The sequence below is a fragment of the Chiloscyllium plagiosum genome, unplaced genomic scaffold (genome assembly GCF_037043375.1).
Source record: "Chiloscyllium plagiosum isolate Xiang-an unplaced genomic scaffold, Cpla_swu_hap1 HiC_scaffold_16, whole genome shotgun sequence".
Classification (NCBI taxonomy): Eukaryota; Metazoa; Chordata; class Chondrichthyes; order Orectolobiformes; family Hemiscylliidae; genus Chiloscyllium; species Chiloscyllium plagiosum.
Genome location: NW_028270154.1, coordinates 80,813,046 through 80,834,295, shown reverse-complemented (window position 1 = coordinate 80,834,295; position 21,250 = coordinate 80,813,046). Strand labels below are relative to the sequence as shown.

The window sequence follows — 21,250 nt, the reverse complement described above, 5'->3', positions numbered from 1 at the left end:
AATATCAACTTAGATTGAGTCCGGGATGCCATGTTCTGAACAGACCCAAAACTGAGGTGCCATCTACTCTCTTGGGTCAATGTCAATGGGTCATGTGACCCTATTTGAAAAATCAGATGAGGTCAATGAACGTTTACTACCCCAACCTCCAACATGGTTCTAAAGTAATAAAGTAACTGGCCTGGTTCTTTGTACAGATTGGCAGCTACGCTTCCTGGCAATGGCAACAGCCCATTTGTTATTGTTTTGGAAAGTGTAGGCACTTTGGTACTTCCTCAAGGTGGTGTCTTTTTTTTAATTCATTCATGGGATGACGTTGTCACTGGCCAGGCAGCATTTATTGATTGTCCCTAATGGCCCAGAGGGCAGTTGAGAGTCAATCACATTACTCTCAGTCTGGAGTCACATGTAGGCCAGCCCAGGTAAGGATAGCGGTTTGCTTCCCTAAAGGACATTAGTGAAACAGATGGGTTTTTCCAATAATCAATAATGAATTCATGGTTATCATTAGATTCTTAATTCCAGATTTTTATTAAATTCAAATTTGCCGATGTAGGATTTGAACCTGAGTCCTCAGACCGTTATCTGGATTAACACTCCAGTAATAATACGACAAGGCTATTGCTTTCCTATCTGAAAAACAAATCCTGAGTTGAGGTGGAGAGGGTCACACAATGCTCAGAAAAAAAGCAACATATTGTGGATTCTGGAAATCTAAAAATCAAAACAAAAAGTGCTGGAGAAACTCACCAGATCTGGCAGCAACTGTGGAGAGGGGAACACAGTTAACATTTTGAGTCCAGGTAATAAAAGCAAAACACTGCAGATGCTGGAAATCAGCAGAAAGCAGAAAAATAGAAAGTGTTGGAGAAACTCATCATCTGTGGAGAGGGGAAGAGAGTTAACATTTTGAGTCCAGTGTGTGACTCTGAAGAACACCTAAATGCTTCATAGACACTAGGCTGGGGCTATTTTCCCAGAGGTTTACAAAATCATGAGGGGTATGGATAGGGTAAATAGACAGGTCTTTTCCTTGGGTTGGGGTGTCTAGGACTAGAGGGCGTAGGTTCGGGGGGGTGGAATGAGTTCAAAGGGACCTAAGGGGTAACTTTTTCACACAGAGTGGTGCGTATATGGAATGAGTTGCCAGAGAAAACGGTGGAGGCTGGTACAATTACGACATTTAAAAGGCATCAGGATGGGTACACGAATAGGCAGGGTTTGGAGGGATGTGGGCCAAGTGCTGGCAAGAGGGGCCAGATTAGTCTGGGATGACCGGTCGGTAAGGGCGAGTTGGACCGAAAGCTCCGTTCCCCTGCTGCCCATCTCTCTGGCTCGATGGTGTTGCCATTCTCCAGCGTTCCGTTTCCGTCCCACAATGCCGAGCGCGAGCGGAGCCAAAGATGGCGGCTGGTGAAAGTGCCCTATCTCCGCAGCTGGTGGTGGCGAAGCGCTGGGACATGGCGGAGGCCGGGGCCGGGAGCTCGGAGCCCGACCCGGACGAGCAGCTGAATGTCAGCTCGCCGCGTTTCGACCCGTACCTGGCGCTGTACAGCAGCCCGCCGCCGCCGCTGCCTTTCCCCAACGTGCGCACCTTCAACAACATCGCCGAGTACCAGAGCTTCCTGAGGCGGCGGCCGCGGGAACGTGAGCCCGGGGACCCGGCCCCGGTCCAGGTCCAGGCCCGCGGGCGCCGCCGCACCGCCGCCAGGCCTCCCCCGGACCCCGACAGGATCGAGCGCCTCAAGAAGCTGATGGTGGCCGAGCAGGGCAGCGAGGAGAGGCCCAGGCCCCTCAGGAGGGAGCGGGCCCCGAAGAATGTGCTGACCCGGATGTCCCGTGAGTAACCGAGCCCGGGGATGGAGAGGGCCCCCTGGGTCATCTGTGTGTGTGTGTGTGTGTGTGTGTGCACACATTTGGATTTATAAGGATCCCACTCGAGGGTGGGATCAGGGAATCAAGTTGGGAAGTGAGCCCAGACCGGGCAAAGGAACGGCAAGGGATCTCAAATTAAGAGCAAGGTTAAAAATCAGACACCCAGGTTATAGATTCATAGAGATGTACAGCACGGAAACAGACCCTTCCCTCCAACTCATCCGTGCCGCCCAGATATCCTAACCCTAATCTAGTCTCTTTTTGGCAGCACTCTACCCATATCCCTCTAAACCCTCCTATTCATGACCCCATCCAGATGCCTTTTAAATGCTGTAATTGTACCAGAGTCCACTACTTCCTCTGGCAGCTCATTCCACCCACACACCACCCTCTCTATATAGTCCAGCAGGTTTATTTGGAAGTACAGAGGAAGGGACAGCACTCCGAAAGCTTGCACTTCCACATACAGAGGAACCTCGAATATCCGAATGACGTGGGCGGGGAGTATCGTGTTCAGGTAAATGAATGTTCGGATAATCGAATACTGGATAACACAGTTTAGCCAAGACTTGTTCGGATAATCGAGGTTCCTCTGTAATCCCTCAACCTCTTCCCTCACCTGAGCTCTGGTGACCCTCAGGTTAAATCACCACCAGTCGCTTCTGTCTCTCATGGCAGAGCAGTCCCTATGGAAGACTCTGGCAACACAACAACAACAGTGCTAGACTGTAACCTGGTGTTGTGTGATTTTTAACTTCGTCCACCCCAGTCCAACACTGGCACCTCCACAACATTAAGAGCAAGAGCAGAGGCTAACAAAATCATTTAATCATCCAAAATTGCCTCGTTTCAAGGATAAGACTGAGAAGCAAAGTTACCTCAAAGACAGAAGTTGCTGGAAAAGTTTAGCAGGTGTGGCAGCATTTGTGCAGAGAAATCAGAGTCAATGTTTCGGGTCCAGTGACCCTTCCTCAGACCATGAAGTTACGTTAAACCTGTGTGGAATGTTGACTACACATGACATTTGTAGTAAAAAGAAACATGTGGAGGCAAAAATTGGATTGATACAGATGGTACTGGAATTCATTTTATATCTGTTATGAAAAGTTCAACAGGCTGGGTGTGTTTTTAGAGTTGAAAAGTGTGGCACTGGAAAAACACAGTAGGTCAGGCAGCATCCAAGGAGCAGGCGAGTCAACATTTCGGGCATAAGCTCTTCCTCAGGATAAAGGGCTTACTTGCGAAATGTTGACTCTCCTGCTACTGACCTGTGTTTTTCCAGTGTTTGACTCTGACTCTCTAGCATCTGCGGTCCTACTTTCTCCAGGTTGTATTTTTAGAAACTAATTAAAGTTATCAAGGTGTACAGCACGGAAACAGACCTTTCCGTCCAACTCATCCATACCAACCAGATATCCTAAATTAATCTAGTCCCATTTGTAGTAATTGGCCCATATCTGTCTAAACCCTTCCTATTCATACATCCATACAGATGCCTTTTAAATGCTGTAATTGTACCAGCCTCCACCATTTCCTCTGGCAGCTCATTCCGTACACGCACCACACTCTGCGTGAAAAAGTTGCCCCTTCGGTCCCTTTTATATCTTTCCCCTCTTACTCTAAACCTATGTCTTCCAGTTCTGGACCACCCCTGCCCCAGGGAACAGCCCTTGTCTATTTACCCTATCCATGCCCCTCATGCTTTTATAAACCTCTATAAAGTCACCTTTCAGCCTCTGATGCTCCAGGGAAAACATCCCCAGCCTATTCAGCCTCTCCCTGTAACTCCAACCTTGGCAACATCCTTGTAAATTGGAGGGGTTCAGAGTGATGCAGGTAAAGGTTTCCAGTTCATAGGAAGGCATGAATTGAAGTTTAAAATGGAAATAAATGTATTTGATCTGATTGTCATTTTGTAACTATGTATCCGTAATGATGAAGATTAGGACCTGAATATTCTACGGTGCATGACATTAGGAAGCTAGGAAAAAAAAACATTGGGGGTAGGTGTAGTTCAGGATGTGGAGCTTTGGTAATTAAGAATGGCACCATTACATTGGACAAAACGAGTTTATTTTAGTTCTGGAGTGGAGGGTGTAGAATCAGTTTGGGTAAAGATGAGAAATAGTAAATGGAAAAAAAAATAGCTATAATAAAACAAAGAACTGTGAATGTTGAAATATGAAACACACAAAAATAGAAATTACTGGAGAAGTTCAGCAGGTCTCGTAGCATCTGTGGAGAGAAAATGGAATTAACGTTTTGAGTCCAGTGATCCTCCTTCAGAACGGTTCTGAAGAAGGGTCACTGGATTTGGAGCGTTAACACTATTTTCCCCACCACAGGTGTTGCCAGTCCTGCTAAGTTTTTGTTTTGTGTGTTTCAGATAAAAAAAAAATCATCTCTGGACTGTTTTATAGACCCTGGAACAGTGATCACTGGAGAGCAGTGAAGAAATTGAACTGAAATTGACTAGCTGTACAAATACTGTGGCTACAAGAAACAGTTCAGGGACGAGGAATTTTGCAGCAAGTAACTCAAATCCTGTCTCCCCAATACTGGTTGAAGTTAACAGCCAGGCTTTGTTTACTCTTAAACCAGTAGGTTGTCCCTGATTGGTCAAGGCATTTCCCAAAGAAATGAGTCAGAGAATGGTCACCACCTATTTTGTTGAGTTAAACAAGCATAGTGCTTGTCTGCCTGGTAACCTCCAGACTTCGGGCATTGTTTTCTACCAAGCAGAATACATTTGCCCACCGAGATAAAAAGCTTCAATAACGTTGTTTTTCATCATACTTGTCTCACGGTACTTCAGTTTCCAGAAGGTATCTGACAAAGTGCCACATCAAAGGATACTATGAAAAAATAAGCACTCATGGTGTAAGAAACAACCTATTAGCATGGATTGAGGATTGTTTGGCTAATAAGGACAGAGAGGGAGCACGGATTGCTAGTTTCAGGTTGGCTCGATGTGAATGATATGCCACAGGAACCAATGTTGGGCCCTCAGTTATTTACAAGTTATTATTGGTGACTTTATGCTTACTAAATGATGACATAAAGATAGGTTTAAAAGGTAAGTTGTGAAGAGGATATAAAGTCTGTAAAGGGATTTACAAAGGTTAGTGCATAACAATTTGGCGTGGGGGAAAAAATTGATCATGTCCACTCTGACAGGAAGGATAGAAAAGCTGCATATAGAGATCCCAGAGTCCGGATGTAGATGGGGATTTGGAATTCCTGGTCATGAGAAAAAAAAGGGTTAGTATTCAGGTGCAGCAAGGGATAGGAAGGCAAATAGAATCCTAGTCCCTTATTGAAACAAGAATGGAATACAAAAGTAATAATGTTTTGTTGACCTTGTATGGAGCATTGGTCAGGCCACATCTGTGTAAGGTTTGGTCTTAGAAACAAATACAGGAGAGAAATAACCTTTAATCAAATGGAACCTGTAAGTAGGCCACCTTTGGGTAAGTGTGGGTTAGGTGAAATAAGCAGGGAAGGAGCTTATGTCAGGCAAAAGCTCTGGTATAGATCAATTTTGAACAAGTGGCCTGATTCTGTGGTCTACATTTTATGTAATTCTAAGTGCTGCACAGACAGAGTGAGGGACTGGATTACGATAGAATTTCAATTATATCCCAATGTACTATGAACTCCTAATTATTGTGCTTGGCAAGCGAAGAACCATATAATAATTATAACCATTAAATATACTCCCTGTGAACAAATCCTCAATTGCATTATAGATGATTTAAACTCCTTTTTGAGCAAGAGAGGGTCCATGTCCTTGCCTCGCCCTATCTCTGCAAACTCCAATATCATTGTCTGCTGCATTCTTCTGTCGTCTTAACTTTGATCTTTTGTGTCTTCTCATTCCTTCATGCATCACTCATTGACAGCATATTCATAACTTTAGCCTTATGTTGGAGTTCTAGCCTTTACCGTTTCACCTCTCAGCTTTTTTTCTCCATCTTGAAAAGCTCTTAAAACCCGGACTTATTGTCACCTCTGTTACCTGTTTCTTGGCCGTAAGCTTTATTGTGGTATTGACGTTGTCTGTTCCAGCAGTGTATTGCCGTCTACTTCAGTAGAGTGATTCAGTTGGTGCTCTGCTGATGACATTGTGGGATGCTCAGTTTTGCAAGAAATATTAATCCAAGGCTCATTTTGTTTTTTGGATGGTTCAGATTCAATGTACCCTTGTGTCGCATTCATGAACTCCACATCAAAACAGTGAAAAGGCAGACTAACCAGTTATTCATCATGTTACATTTTGCTGAGTTCAAATGTATAAAAATGATGACTGCACTCCCAATTAATTGCTTATATGTTGCAAAAAGACCCTTGTGAAGTGATCTGAGGTTGGAGGTCAGGGTAAATAAAATAATTTGCTTTCTGTTTTAAAGCTAGAATTCTATCCTTATTTGACATTTCCACTGTAAACTCAAATGTCCATGTGTATAATCAGCCTAGCTTTGTCAAATTAGAGAGTGTGGTTCTGGAAAAACTCAGCAGGTCAGGCAGCATCCGAGGAGCAGAAGAATCGACGTTTCAGGCATAAGCCCTTCATCAGGAATGAGGTTTGTGAGCTGGGGGGCTAGGAGATAAATGGGAGGGGATTGAGGTTGGGGGGAAGGTAGCTGAAAATACAATAGGTAGATGGAGGTGAGGGTGAAGGTGATAGGTTGGAGAGGAGTGTGGAGTGGATAGTTGGGAAAGGTGATGGACAGGTCAGGAGGATCGTGCCAATTTGGAAGCTTGGGACTGAGGTAATGTGAGGGGGAGGGAAAATGAGGAAACTGTTGAAATCCACATTGATCCCATGTGGTTGCAGAGTCCCAAGGCAGAATATGAGGCATTCTTCCTCCAGGCTTCAGGTGGTAATGGTTTGGCGATGGAGGAGGCCCAGGACCTGCATGTCCTTGATGGATTGGGAGAGGGAATTGAAGTATTCATCCACAGGGCAGTGGGGTTGGTTGGTGTGGGTGTCCCAGAGAAATTCTGTGAAATGATCTGCAAGTAGGCGTCCTGTCGCCCCCATCTGTAGAGGAGATCATATCAGATGCAATGTATACAGTAGATGACATTGGTGATGGTACAGGTAAATTTCCGTCTAATTGGAAGGATCCTTTCAGGCCTTAAATGAAGGTGAGGGGAGTGGTGTGGGCGCAGGTTTTGCTCTTCCTGTGGTGGCAGGGGAAGGTGTCGGGAGTGGGGTGTGGGCTGGAGGGGAGCATGGATTTGACGAGGGAGTCGCAGAGGGAATAGTCTCTCTGGAACACTAATAGGGGTGGGGAGGGAAAAATATATCTGGTAATGGGGTCTGCTTTTAGGCGGTGGAAGTGGCGGAGGATGATGTGATGTATGTGGAGGTTGGTGAGGTGGAAGGTGAGGTCTGGGGATTCTGTCCTTGTTGCATTGGGAGGGATAGGGTTCAGGGGCAGTGGTGCGTCAAGCGGAGGAAACGCACTGGAGGGCATCGTCGACCATGTGGGAAGGGAAAATGCGATCTTGGAAGGAGGAGGACATCTGGGATTTTCTACGGTGGAATTGGTCATCCTGGGAACAGAGGTGGTGGAGGTGGAGTAATTGTGGTTTAAGGAATGGCATTTTTACAGGAGATAGGGTGGGAGGAGGTGTAGTCTAGGTAGCTGTGGGAGTTGGTCACTGGGGATGGAGATGGAGAGATCCAGGAAGGGGAGACAGGTGTCCGAGATGGTACAGGTGAATTTGAGGTCGGGGTGAAAGGTGTTAGTGAAGTTGATGAACTGTTCAACTTCCTCGTGGAAGCACGAGGTAGCACCGATGTAGCAGAGGAACAGGTGGGGTTGGTGCCGGCGTGGTTGTGGAAGATGGATTGTTCCACATACCCGACAAAGAGGCAGGCATAGCTGGGGCCCATGCGGGTGCCCATGGCTACCCCTTTGGTTTGGAGGAAGTGGGAGGATTGGAAGGAGAAGTTGTTAAGGGGGAGGACAAGTTCAGCCAGTGGAATGGTACTGGTTGGGCACTACTTTGTCAATGTCATGCTATAATTGGAGCCTTTTTACAGTAGAGACATGCAGCATGGAAATAGACTCATCAGTTCATCTCATCCATACTGACCAGGTTTCTTAAATCGAACTACAGTAAAACCTTGGTTATCCGAATTTCAAATTATTCAAACAAGATCTCAAGATCACGATGCTTGGGAAAACTGTGTTATCCAAACATTTGATTATCCGAACATTCGATTATCTGAAAAAAATACTCCCCTCCCATGTCGCTTGGATAACCGAGGTGGGCCTGCATTTGGCCCATATCCTTCTAACCCTTTCCTATTCATATACTTATCCAAACATCTTTTAAATGTTGTAATTGTACTCCCTTCTACTACTATCTGCGGCAGTTCATTCCATTTACATGCTACCCCTTGTTAAAAAAAAGATTGCCCCTCAGCTTTCTCTTAAATCTTTCCTCTCTCACCTTTAACCTATGCCCTCTCATTTTGGACTCCTCTATTCTGGGGAAAAGACCTTGACTGTTCATCTTCTCTGCGCCTCTCATGATTTTATAAACCACAATGCTTCCACTAGGGCAGGATGTTTCACAGTGTGGCATGTTTACAAGCTGTTTCCATCATAAACATAGACATATGAGCTTAGAGTAGAGAATCTTGGCGGGAAGTGCATTTAGACATAATATTTACATCTACAAGAGCAGTGTATTGACTAGGATGCCTTGGGCTATGATATGCTATTTTATATTAGTGTGGTACTTATGCCTGAGGAAAAAGATCTGAGCCTATAATTAGATGTGAATCTTAATGTTATCAAGTAAATAAAAATAAAGTTGTCATTCAGAGTGGAGCTTTGATAAGTACCAAAATAGTTGCTATCAAAAGGTTACATCCTCTTTAATTATGATAAAGGTGACCAATCCATCTTCATCCTTCTGGAACCTCCTGCAGTTAGCTGCACCATGCTCTATTGTGTCTTCATTAGCTGCCAGTTGGCTGTGACTGCGCTGGCTTGGTTCTGTTCTTGTCTGCCTAATCATAGCCAGAGAATTGCTATCGATGGATTTTATTCCCATTCATGTGCAGTTACCTCTGACTCCTAGGGATCTATCTTTGGATCCCTCCTTTTTCTCATCTGCTTCTCTACAGCCTACTGAAAAGGCATTGTTAGTGTTCACCTTCCTCGTAACAATACCCAGCTCTATCTCACCACCATAAACTCCGATATTTTATCATTATGTACCTGTATAGAGATACTAAGAGGATTAAAAGTATCCATTTGCAAATGACGAGCATTTTCATTTAGCACTGGATCTAGTATATATAGTTGGATTAATATTTGAAATAAACAATCCATATTTCTTTGTGTAGTTTGGTTTCCTGATCAGATATGGTGGGTTTAGGTTGATTGCAAATGTTTAAGGCCAGTGAAAATATCGAGTTTGGCTTGCACCAGAAGTTGGCTCGAAAACATAGTTGGCTTGAAAGCAGAAGCTTGTGTGCACCTTGATTGATTAGGAGTTTCTGATTATTAAGTGTTGTGAAGTTGTGTATCCCCAGTGCTAGGAGAGATTAGTGAAATTGGAAGTTGTTCTCTTTCAGGAAGAAAGGCCAAGGGAAGATTTAGTAGAGGTATTAAAACCTAGAATTATGAGCCTAATGATGGCCGTGTAACTATTTGTCATAACATTGAAGACTATGGGCTTAGTGCAAAAAGCAGGGACTAGTATAGGTGGTCTGAGAAGTGGAGAGGAACAGTAAGGATCTTTGGGTACATGTCCACAGATCTCTCAAGGTTAGTAGGTTTTAAGCAGTGTCCTATAGGAGGAGAGTGTGAAAGGGAGATGTGGAGGTGATTGGTAGATAGGGGATACTTTGCTTTATTTGCAGAGACACAAAATATGAGAGCAGGGAAGTAATCCTGGAACTGTATTAAAAAACTACTTGGGCCACAGCTGGAATACTGCATAGTGTTCTGGTCACCACATTGCAGGGAGAATACAATCATATTGGAAAGGGCACGGAGCAGATTGGTTTCTGGGGATGTTGGTAGGGATGGAGAATCAGGCAGTGAGGGATGCCTGAATTCACTGCCTGAAAATAAGGCAAAGGTAGAAACCTTCATCACAGTTTAAAAAAATACTTGGACCTTGAAGGTGACAGCACTAAAATCTAGAAAATGGGATTAGACCGAACGTATACTATATTGCTGGCGTGGATATGATTTGTCAGTTGGCTTAGGAACACAGAAGCAGGAGGAGGCAGTTCAATACCTGATGCTTCCCCTGCGTCATAAATGAATCTCTAATACTTATTGTCTTTGATTCTTGCCACTGATTTGACCATTCTCTTCAGCAACTAGCTGAGGCTAAACCAGACTGCAATTTAATTAACGTACCTGAGCAGGTACCTACACTAAATAAGAATACCTGTTTCCAGCTCCATAACATTGCCTGTTTCCAACTGCCTGTTGCTGAAACCCTCAGACTTAACCATTCTATTGTACTTCTAGCTGGTGTCCCATATTTTGTACTCTGTAAATTTGAGATTATCTAAAGCTCAGGTACCAAATCCTAACTAGCTGCAAATCCTGTGCATCTATTTGTTCTGAACTCACTTAACTGCATTGGTTCCTAGTGCAGCAATACCACAACTTAAATTTTGTTTTAGATCTCTTACGGTCTCACCCCTCTAAAGCAACAAGTGATTGAGCTAAGTGATCTCAGCTCTGCAGACCTGCTGCATCTGATCGTGAATGGTGGTAGAATTAAACAACTCACTGGGGGAGGAGACTCCACAAATGGCCCCAGTTCTCCGTGATGGAAGAGCCCAACACATCAGTGCAAAAGATAAGGCTGAAGCATTCTCCGCAGTCTTTAGCCAGAAGTGCCAAATGGAGATGATCCATCCCAGCCACCTCCAGTGGTCCCCAGCATCACAGATACCAGTCTTCAGCCAATTCGATTCCCCTTATATTATATCAAGAAATGGTTGGAGGCACTGGATATTTCAAAGGCAATGAGTCCTGACAACATTCTAGCGTAGTACTGAAGACTTGCTGCTCCCGTAGCCAAGCTGTTCCAGTATAGTTACATCACTGGCATCTACCCGACAATGTGGAAAATTGTCAAGGTATGTCTTGTTAACAAAAAGCAAGACAAATCCAACCTGGTCAGTTACCATGCCATCAGTATACTCTCTATCATCAGTAAAATGATGGGAGCTGTCATCAGCAGTCCTATCAAGCAGCCCCTGCTCAATGATAACCTGCTCAGTGATGCCTAGTTTGGGCTCTGCCAGGGTCACGCAGCTCCTGACCTCATTACAGCCTTGGTTCAAACATGGACAAAACAGCTGAGTTCCAGAGGTGATGGAGGCATGACAGCCCTTGATATCAATCTGCGTTTGAATGGGTATCGGAGACAAACTCTCTGCTAGCTGGAGTTATATCTGACACATAGGAAGATGGTTGTGAGGTCAGTTTGAGGTCAGTTATCTCAGCTCCAAGACATCTCTGCAGGAGTTCCTCAGGATAGTATTCTAGGCCCAGTCATCTTCAACTGCTTTATCAATGACCTTCTGTTCATCATTAGGTCAGAAGTGAGGATGTTCGCTAATGATTTCACCATGTTCAGCACCATTCGTGACTCCTCAATACTGTGGTTACAAGAGCAGGTCAGAGGCTAGGAAACGTATAGCAAGTAACCCATCTGTTGACTCCCTAAAGCCTGTCCACCATTTACAAGGCAAAAATCAGAAGTGTGATGGAATACTCCCCATTTGTCTGGATGAGTGCAGCTCCAACAACTCTCAAGAAGCTTGACATATCCAGATCAAAATAGCCCATTTGATTAACACCACATCTGCAAACATCCACTCCCTCTACCACTGGCGCTCATTAACAGCAGTGTGTACTAGCTACAAGATGCACTGCAAAAATTCACCAGAGATCCTTAAACAGTACCTTCCAAACCCGTGACCTCTTCCATTTAGAAGGAAACACGACCAACTACAAGTTCCCCTCCAAACCACTCATTGTCCTCACATGGAAACATATCAGTGTTCCTTCAAAATCCACCCTAAGGACATTGAGGGTCTACCTACAGCATAGGGACTGCAGCATTTCAAGAAGGTAGCTCACCAGCACCTACACAAGGGTGGGTAGCTATAGGCAATAAATGCTGGCCAGCCAGTGACACTCACATCTCACGAATGAGTAAAACAAATTGAGTTAATTTTCTCCAGCCCCACAACTCTGAGATATCTGTACTCCAGTAGTTCTGGCTTCTTGATTGTAATTGCTTCGACATTGGTGGCTATGTCTTCAGTAGCCGAGACCCCAAACCCTAGCCTAACCACTTTTCCTTTCTGCTGTATTTTCCTCCTTTATGACATGCCTGAAAACCAAGCAAGCTTTTGGGCTATCTGTTCTGAATCTACTTGTGTGTTTCAACTGCCACAATTTGTTGTATAATGCCTCTATGAAACATTTTTCATTTTAATCATGTTAATGGCACTGTATAAATACAAGTGGTTATTAATAATCATGAATGTAGCTGATACTACAGAATGAAAGCTAAATACATGCTGACAAGCAGCCTTAAATCCTAGGGAGGGCAGGAGGACTCTGATGTATTTGTATGATGTGAAAGTTTATAATATATTATTTTAGTGAATTTGAATTAGGAACCATCATAATAGCTCTAGGAAGTGCAGTTTGAGATCCTTAAAAAAATCTTGGAGAAACTATTGATGACTTACAAAAGCTGTTACAGACTTATACACCTAGTTGCATAACTAGGTCAGTCTATATGTATTTGGCTATACATGCTGTTGATGTAGGGCATTGTGATTCGAGTTACCCCTCGGTGCTACTTGTCCTTATTAACAGTGTGGCCAAATGAATCGTGCCTTGTCAAATTCACTTTAAATCAGAGTTATGACCAAATTGGACCTCTGCAACTGCCCATAAAGTGATTCAAAGGATCTTCACAAGTTTAGTTGAATGCATCCAAATCGAAGATATATTCAATATTATTACATTAACGTTCAATGATATAGTTGGTTAAGAATTGAAAAACAACTTTGCAATGATAAAGTCTATCCAGTGTTACAAAAGCTGAAATTGTTTTAGATGTGTCAGTCAATGGAACTTGCCAATATATTTTTAGTGAGTCCATTTTTGTTACAAACTGTGCTTGCCCAATCCTCTTGATATAATTCTCCAATCATGAAATTACTTAAAAATGTCTTTAGTGCCATGTTGACATTGTAATAATCAATACATAACTGATATAATCTATCTAGTTTTGACACCATCACAACAGGTTACCTACAGCTGCAATAACTAAGCAGTATTATAACGGTTGATGATAAATGTGATCTCAGTTTGGCTAACTGCTGTTTTGACTCGAAGATTATTATTTTATGGTTAATACATCCCCTTGCGATGGACAGTAGAATATGTAAAAATTGTGTTTAGGAGTTTGGATTTTAATCTTGTGGTATATGAGTGTTTGGCCTACATTAGTGAAGCGGTTAAAATTAATTAGGTTAGTCCTTCTGCTAACATAATTTGAAACCAATGTGTGCAAGAGAGCAGGCGACTTCAGAACCTCCGGGAGAGTTAATGGAAGTTTGTTTACGTTGGCATTTACGACAGGAGAGAAAAAAACATGAAATTATTAGCAGTTGTAGAGTCACTGATCAAATTTTAAAGCAAATAAAAATGTCAACAGCTTTTAAGTTCAATTCAAGGAAGAAGTTCCGTTCAAGTCAGATACAGGTATGATTTCTGCTAGAAAGGGGATTATTAGGACAGTTAAGGGAATAAGTTACCTTGGGGAAAGAATTTAGTTTATTAAACTTCTGGAATGTTTGTTTAGAACTTTGCATTTGTTATTCAAAATTGAGAAAGTCTTAAGATTTTAGTTGTGTGAGTATTCAAGGAAAAGGCTTTGCAGCTCAAAGGACCAAACCTATCAAGAAGCAATTGTGGGCAGGAGTTTCTCTGGAGTTTGATTAACTGCAGAGTGATGGCTTTGGGCAGTGGATGGGATTTCTTTTGCTGCGTGTTTTTAAACTACTTCAGACTCTCAGATTTAGCCTGGTTTGGTTTATTTAACTTTTTTTGTGCAATAAACTTCGGTTTATTGATAAAATGAAATCCATAGACTTGTGTGCTTATGTTTCAGTAAAGTACAGCCATGTTTAGATTAGATTATATTCCCTACAGTATGGAAACAGGCTCTTCGGCCCAACAAGTTCACACTGACCCTCCGAAGAGTAACCCATCCAGACCCATTCCCCTACCCTATATTTACACGTGACTAACGCCCCCAACACTACGGGCAATTTAGCATGGCCAATTCACCTGGCCAGCACATCTTTGGATTATGGGAGGAAAACAGAGCACCCGGAGGAAACCCATGCAAACACAGGGATAATGTGCAAACTCCACACAGTCACCCAATGCGGGAATTGAACCTGGGTTCTGGTGCAATGAGGCAGCAGTGCTAACCACTGAGCCACTGTGTTAAGTAAGAAAAACAAAATGCAGTCTGTCACGTCACATTTATTCTGAGATCTGACTTGATCACTATAACCATCAGCTAGCATCACAATATAATACTGAACAACTCTGCAGAAACGTATTTATAGAGATCACAGTCTATTAATCTTCCTGGAGCATTTCCACATTAAAATCAGACTTTCATTGTAGGTTAATGCTACAAATATAGAATTTGAAAATAATTCCTATCATAGAAATTACTGTATCATAGCTGAAGCTTTGTCAAGAATAAATATGAAAAACAATTAATGTCATGAATGAAATGAACCTGTATGATTGTTATAAACATCCTTGTGCTTAATAACAACATGAAATACACTTAGCAATCAAAGGAAATTTTCATGGAAAATAAAAATGCTTTTGTTTTGTTTTGGCGGAGGGGCTGTGTGATGAAAGTTTGTAATAAAGTCTTATAACTTTTGGGATCTCGGATTCTGAAGAAGAATGAGGTAAATTAAGTTTTGGTTTTCAGTCTTTTTAAGTTCTGAGTTTTTCTAAGGGTCAGAAAGTAATTTGGTTCAGTGAATAAAACATGAAAAAAAAAGCTTGTGACATACTCTAGATGTTGCAAGTTGCCAGTGGAAATAATTGCTGGGTTGTTTGCTAAGTGGAACATTTATGACCTATACAAAAGACAGTTGGCCAGGGACAAGGGTAACATTTTAGTCTGTGGAATGAAATTTTAAGATGTATTTGCAATCTCAATGTAGTCAATCAGATTAGTAGCCTGTGTGTGTGTCTCAGGAAGAGATAGAAATGGAAAGAATCACATCTGGTGGACGTGCAGGAAGCCAACAAGACACAACCCTTGCAATCTTGTCAGTTCAATAAGAAATATTAAAGTGATGAAAGGACTGATACTTCACTTTGGTTGTGCCTAAAGGATATTACAGGGAAAATGGCTCATTCCATTTGCTGTTTATAGTAAGGTCTTTCAAATTGTTTTATAGTTTTACTTTTTTTCCCTTTTTTTTATATAAAGAAAGTACTGTTAAAAGTACAGTGACAGCCTTGTGTGCACATAGTCAGTGACTGACCGCCATGCTAACCAAATTGGAAACAATATACCTTGTATTCTAACAAGCCAGATTTTACTCTGGAATTTGTCTTGTCCAGTGTTGCTTCCAGTTGGGGCCGTAATGTTTGTATATTGCTGGAAAAAAGAAAACATTTTGCTGAAGCTTTCATCTTACACTTGTCAGAACAATTTGTGAGAAAAACTAACATGCAGCGGAACCTCGATTATCCGGCAAGATTGCAAGGTCTCGATGCTTGGCTAAACTATTGTGTCCAGCATTCAATTATCCGGAATTGGATTAACCGAGTGAAATACTGGCCACCCGTGTCCTTCAGATAATCGAGGTTCCTCTGTATGTGCAGCCTGAGCAGAGGGTGCTGATTGGTTGACAGGTGGATCGTGATTATTGGTGGAGGCATTGCCATCGAATGCTGATTGGTTATTTGATGGAATGACATGTAACCTCCTGCTCTTTGCTTATTTTTGACACATCCATGATTGTGTTTGTAATAGATGGTATTCCTATGGATTAGCCTGAAATGAAAGGCTGAGAAAAATGTCTAGTTCGTTTAACACCATTCAAGCTCTGCGCTAACAATTGAATATCTGTAGAATTAAATTCCATAATATAATGTTGAATTCACAAGGTTTATTGAACAGAGTGTTGCCTAGTCAGCTGTAGGAATTATTAGCTTTGTATAAAGGCTTTGTAATGAGCACTGTGTATGACTCACACTAGGGTTGTGTAGATTCAGTGGATTAGCCATGGGAAATGCAGAATTACAGGGATAGGGTAGAGGGATGAGTCTGGTTGGAATGCTCTTTGGAGAGTCAGTGTGGACTTGTTGGGCCGAATGGCCTGTTTCTGCACTGTAGGGATTCAATGATACTATAATACTGCGCTATGTCCCTACTCCACTGTCATTGATGTGACACTGCTATTTTCAGAGGCAGAATAAAGCTCAGATACAATCTTATTAGCTTGCTCAATGAGTAAACTACATTCTGAGCCTTACAAATTCACTTGAGTCCATTGTCCCTTTACACACCTTTCACTGGAAGTGCACAAAGACATTGATAGCTTTTCCTTAGTGTTTTGTGGGTCTCTGCCCTCCACGTGGTGCCACTGAGCCACTTAACGGGTGATTGTTACTGGTTACTCTCAAAGATACAGACTGTAGCCTGAACCTGATGAGAGTCTCAGTACTTATATTTTCAACCAATATGCATTAGCTTGTGGAGAGAAAAATTGTTTACATGGAAATTGAGGACTGCATTAGACTCAGTTCCCAAACTTGGCGTTCGCTGTCTCTGCACATCAGTAATAAAACTTAGGTAAGATACTGGGGATGAAGAATAGCAGACTGGGAGAACTTGTAACTTGTAACCTTTAGAGAAGGGTTTACTGAGGTAAAAATGCAATTAACTGAGAATTAACTTAGACTGAAGGTGCTTTGTCCCTGCTCGCTAGAGTCTGAAACAGTGTGTGTTGAGAGTTAGTGGGTGTTTGTGTTGTGAAAGTTTCAGTGACTGTGTGTTCATCTCGAGCCCTGACCTTTGCTCTTTGTTTCCCTGTAGGAGCAGCTCGCCTCCTCCAGCCAGGAGTGCAGTATGGTGTGGGCCATGGACACCTCCATGACCGCTTTCAGGGCTGCTTCGTTATTGCTCAACCAGAGGTATGCATGTAGCAGGGCGAGAGAGAGAGAGAGAGAGAGAGAGAGAGTGAGAATGCTTGTTTTAATAGTTTTTCTAACTGTTTATTCCAGTTGCTAATTTTCTTTGAAGAACCTCTTTGTAAATTAGAAGTTCAAAACCAAGGCCATTAAATTTGTAGGTAATAGTACACTTATGTCATTGTGTCCCACCGTAGTTGTCCCTACGTCGAAGGTTGTACATAATCAAGGCTGATAATTCACTATAGTTTGACAGTAATTTTTTATTTAAGTAAGAGGTGACCTTTATTTTATTAGAGATCCTGCCTGCTGAATCGCTTGGACGTAATAAAATGCCAGGGTCTTTTTTTCCTAAAGACAGACGATTGCTATTCGTCACCTGACAAACATTCCCTTATCACATTGCTAAAAGCAGTTGATCTGGTGTTTTATTTCATTACATTTTGTGGGATTTTGTGCATAATTAGACTGCCATGTATTCCAACAAAGCAGTCACTGCCCTTCCAAAAGGGCATTATCAATTGTGGACTATCTTGGGACCTACTGTGAATATTCCTTGTAAATATTTCTTTCCTCTCATCTTCCTTAAATCTGCAGGATTTCAATAATCTTACACTTATTAGTTTTATTTCTGATGCAAAATAGATCTATCAAATCCTTTCATTTACAGACAGTTTAACCCTTGAGTGTAACCAGTTGTGCTTTTTTATAATGTACACTTAGATCCTGAGCAATGTTTCCACACAAATAATGCAAGGTCCCAGATTGCATTATGTTTAAATAATAAATGGCACCATTTTTATAGTTATTGATGATTGTCTTATCAACTTGCCACTTAGTTATCAAAAACAATTGTAAATAGGCTTGTTGCCTAAAGGACTCTCAGGTGCTCACCAATCCTCCAAAGAGGCTGTAACTTTAGATTGAAGGCAAGACTTGCAAAGTCCATCTAGTTAGAACTGATATTGAATTTGTTTTCTGCAAGGGGGTGGGGGGGGGGGGGAGGGCTGCGGGGAGATATTCTTGCTGTCCAGTTGCAGCTGTGATGACCTCCAGTGGCAACAAGCAATAATGCAGTTGTTTAATTTTTTTAACTGGCTGTTGTGCACTCTTTAATGTATTAATAACTGGAAATGGTTTATTTTGTTCTCAGTACATGAAGGCAGCCCACTGGGTGAATTGTATCGTTGCGTTCAGGACAGGATAAAGGTCAATGTCCACATTCGGACTTTCAAAGGACTGCGGGGCGTCTGTTCAGGATTTTTGGTGACCTTCGACAAGTTCTGGAACATGGTAATGAATGCTTCCTCTTTGCTCTGCACCTCATACAAAGATGAGTCAAAGCTATAGTATTTCCTTCCCTAGTTTACTCCCTATCTAAAGATGCCATTTTGCAGCGGTGGGTGTTGTCAGGCTATTTTAACTGAAAACTTACATAACTGAGCCCAGTTTATGTTGTGTACTTGCACCTTCCAGCAGGAGGTATTAAATATTGTGATTAGGAATACACAAATATTTAAGGCCACACTTTGAGTGTTGTCCTGTTTAAAGTCAGTGAGACTCAAGCCCTAGAGGAAAATTTCAAGGCATATCACTTCAATCTGGGCCAACCTGGGCTTTCCCTCAGTGAAATGAGGTTACCTGATCAATGCATAAATTTAGAAACTCATGAGTAAATGAACTGCAGGTAGAAAGGGGGACAGAGTTTTAGTTCAGTGATAGACAGATTTGGAACTGAAGGTGTTGTGCTTCTTTGCACTAAAACTGTTTAACATGGAGTAGACTCTGAGATGCTGTGAGGGGAGGGTGCTGTTGTGAGGAACTTTGGGAGTAATGACATAGATGGCTAACTGGCCTTCCTTTTGAATGTCATTTTAAGTTATGTTTTACCTTCATCAGCTGCTGTAGTCAGAATCATAACATCCCTAGTGTGGAAAGGGCCCATTCAGTCAGCACCAGCCCTCCAAAGAGCATCCAACTCAGATCTGCCGCCCCCCCATCCTGTACCCTGCATGTACCATGGAGAAAGTGAGGACTGCAGATGCTGGAGATCAGAGCTGAAAAATGTGTTGCTGGAAAAGCGCAGCAGGTCAGGCAGCATCCAAGGAGCAGGAGAATCGACGTTTCGGGCTCTTTGGATGCTGCCTGACCTGCTGCGCTTTTCCAGCAACACATTTTTCAGCTGCATGTACCATGGCTAAACCTCCTAATCTGCATATCCCTGGACACCATGGGCAAGATTAGTATGGTCATTCCACCTAACCTACTCATTCTTAAATTGTAAGAGGAGTCCGAGCATCCAGACGAAACCCATGCAGACACGGGGAGAACATGCAAACTCTAGACATGCCCAAGGCTGCAATTGAACCTGGGTTCCTGGTGCTGTGAGGCAGCAACAGTGCTGCCCACTGAGCTATCCTGAGTAGGGTTGCAGTTTGTATATTCCTTGTCCTAATGCCATCACGAAAGAATGAGTAATTTCACAGCTTCTAGGATTTCAGCAAATGTGAGATGCAGCACTCAAGCATTGTTAATTTGTCTTGTCTGCCACCATTATTCAGGCACTCGTGGATGTGGATGAGACCTTCAGGAAACCTATCCTTGGGAAAGCCTTTTACAGTGAACCAGTATTAACTGTTGGCAGAGTAAGTCGAGAGCTTTTTTTTGAAGACAAATACTTTGCTATCGTTTTGCTCAACTTTCTCCCTTCTCCCAGCCCAAAGCTGCTGCCTCCTCCTGTGCCACATTACATAGTGGCTTCAGCCTGACTACTGTCCTGCAGTTACAATGTTTAAAAGACATTTGGATAAGTACATGAATAGGAAAGGCTTGGAAGGATATGAGACGAGTTTAGTTTGGGATTATGGTCAGCATGGACCGGTTGAACCGGAGGGTCTGTTTCCATGCTGTATGACTCTACATTCAGCAGTGGGAACCCTGCATGATCTCCTTCCCTCTCTTTCCAAGGATATTTATTTAACCTTCCTTTAAATATTATGAAGTATGATAGTAGTGCTGATTCAATACACTGAAAATACTCAGTAGCTCAGACAGCATGGGAGAGAGAGAAAAATGTTGCTATTGCAGCTCAGTTGATGATTTTTATTGTCATGTATATTTTAGTGAGAAAAGCAGTGAAGTAGAAGTTTTAACTGTTGCCAATGTTTCTCACACAATTTAGCATTAAATATGTATTCTTAGTTGCGATTCGATAAGGTGTGTGCTAATACTTTTTATGTTTAACATGTGCTTACCTCATACGGAATTATTTTATAAAACAGCATAGAGGGGCCACTGATCTGTATTTAAACTATGCTGTACCTTGCCCAAGAGTGTTTAATGGATATTAATAGGGTTTTACATGTTAAACCTGCATTATATTTAGCTGAGAATTCAGTTTGATTTATATTATCTTTGGGCACTACATAGATTATATTGTGTTAACTAAATTTGTTTTCTAATTCAGCTTTTTAATCGGCTGAAACTACAAGAAAGATCTGCAGATGAGGAGCCAGGTGCCACATCGACAGAACAAACAGGATATTTACCCAAAAGGTTTGAGGGTACTAATGCTGAACAGGATGACAGCAAAACTCTGACATGTGGACTTACACAGGTAACCTCAGATATCTTAAACCCCTCTGCAGAGAGTGAAGGAGGAGACCTTGATCGATCAAAGGGAGACACCAAACAACCAAGCTTGAAGCTCAGGACACTGACAGGAGGAAAACAGAAACGGAAAAAGAAATCCTTACCCAGGGTGGATTATCAGCAGGTTTCTCAAAGACATGTTAATCAACTTTTCATCCGGGGAGAGAATGTCTTACTGATCAGTTTTGTGCAATGATAGCTGTCACTGGAACAGCACATTGAACTTTTCCAGAGTATGACACCAACAAAGTAGAGGCAGTAAACATACTATTTACTTTGCAGAAAGTTTCCAACTACTTGAAACTCCAGCTTTCTGATAAAAAGGAATGATCTGAATTAGTGTTTGAACAGTTTTTTTTTTAAAGAAGTTGGTAAGCTTCAGCTTTGGTTCACTGTTTTGCTGCCTATAATTTAACATTGAATTGCTATGCTCCAGTAAATATTTCATTTCAAAACTTTAA

General features: G+C 42.2%; 1 protein-coding gene across 1 annotated transcript; it reads left to right on the top strand.

Annotated features, from left to right (window-relative positions):
* Positions 1-891: 891 nt before the first annotated feature.
* Positions 892-21,250, top strand: lsm11 (LSM11, U7 small nuclear RNA associated). Its single transcript, XM_043703981.2, has 4 exons — positions 892-1,839; positions 18,292-18,431; positions 19,700-19,783; positions 20,605-21,250. The coding sequence occupies exons 1-4, from the start codon at positions 1,404-1,406 to the stop codon at positions 20,983-20,985; spliced, it is 1,041 nt and encodes a 346-aa protein (XP_043559916.2). The 5' UTR covers positions 892-1,403; the 3' UTR covers positions 20,986-21,250.

What these genes read in the sequence shown, in the direction of transcription:
- lsm11 (XM_043703981.2), top strand. Translation starts at nt 1,404, where the DNA reads ATGGCGGCTGGTGAAAGTGCCCTATCTCCGCAGCTGGTGGTGGCGAAG. An exon ending in TCGACAAGTTCTGGAACATG is followed by an intron (nt 18,432 to 19,699) that starts GTAATGAATGCT and finishes ACCATTATTCAG; the next exon opens with GCACTCGTGGATGTGGATGA. An exon ending in CAGTATTAACTGTTGGCAGA is followed by an intron (nt 19,784 to 20,604) that starts GTAAGTCGAGAG and finishes TTTCTAATTCAG; the next exon opens with CTTTTTAATCGGCTGAAACT.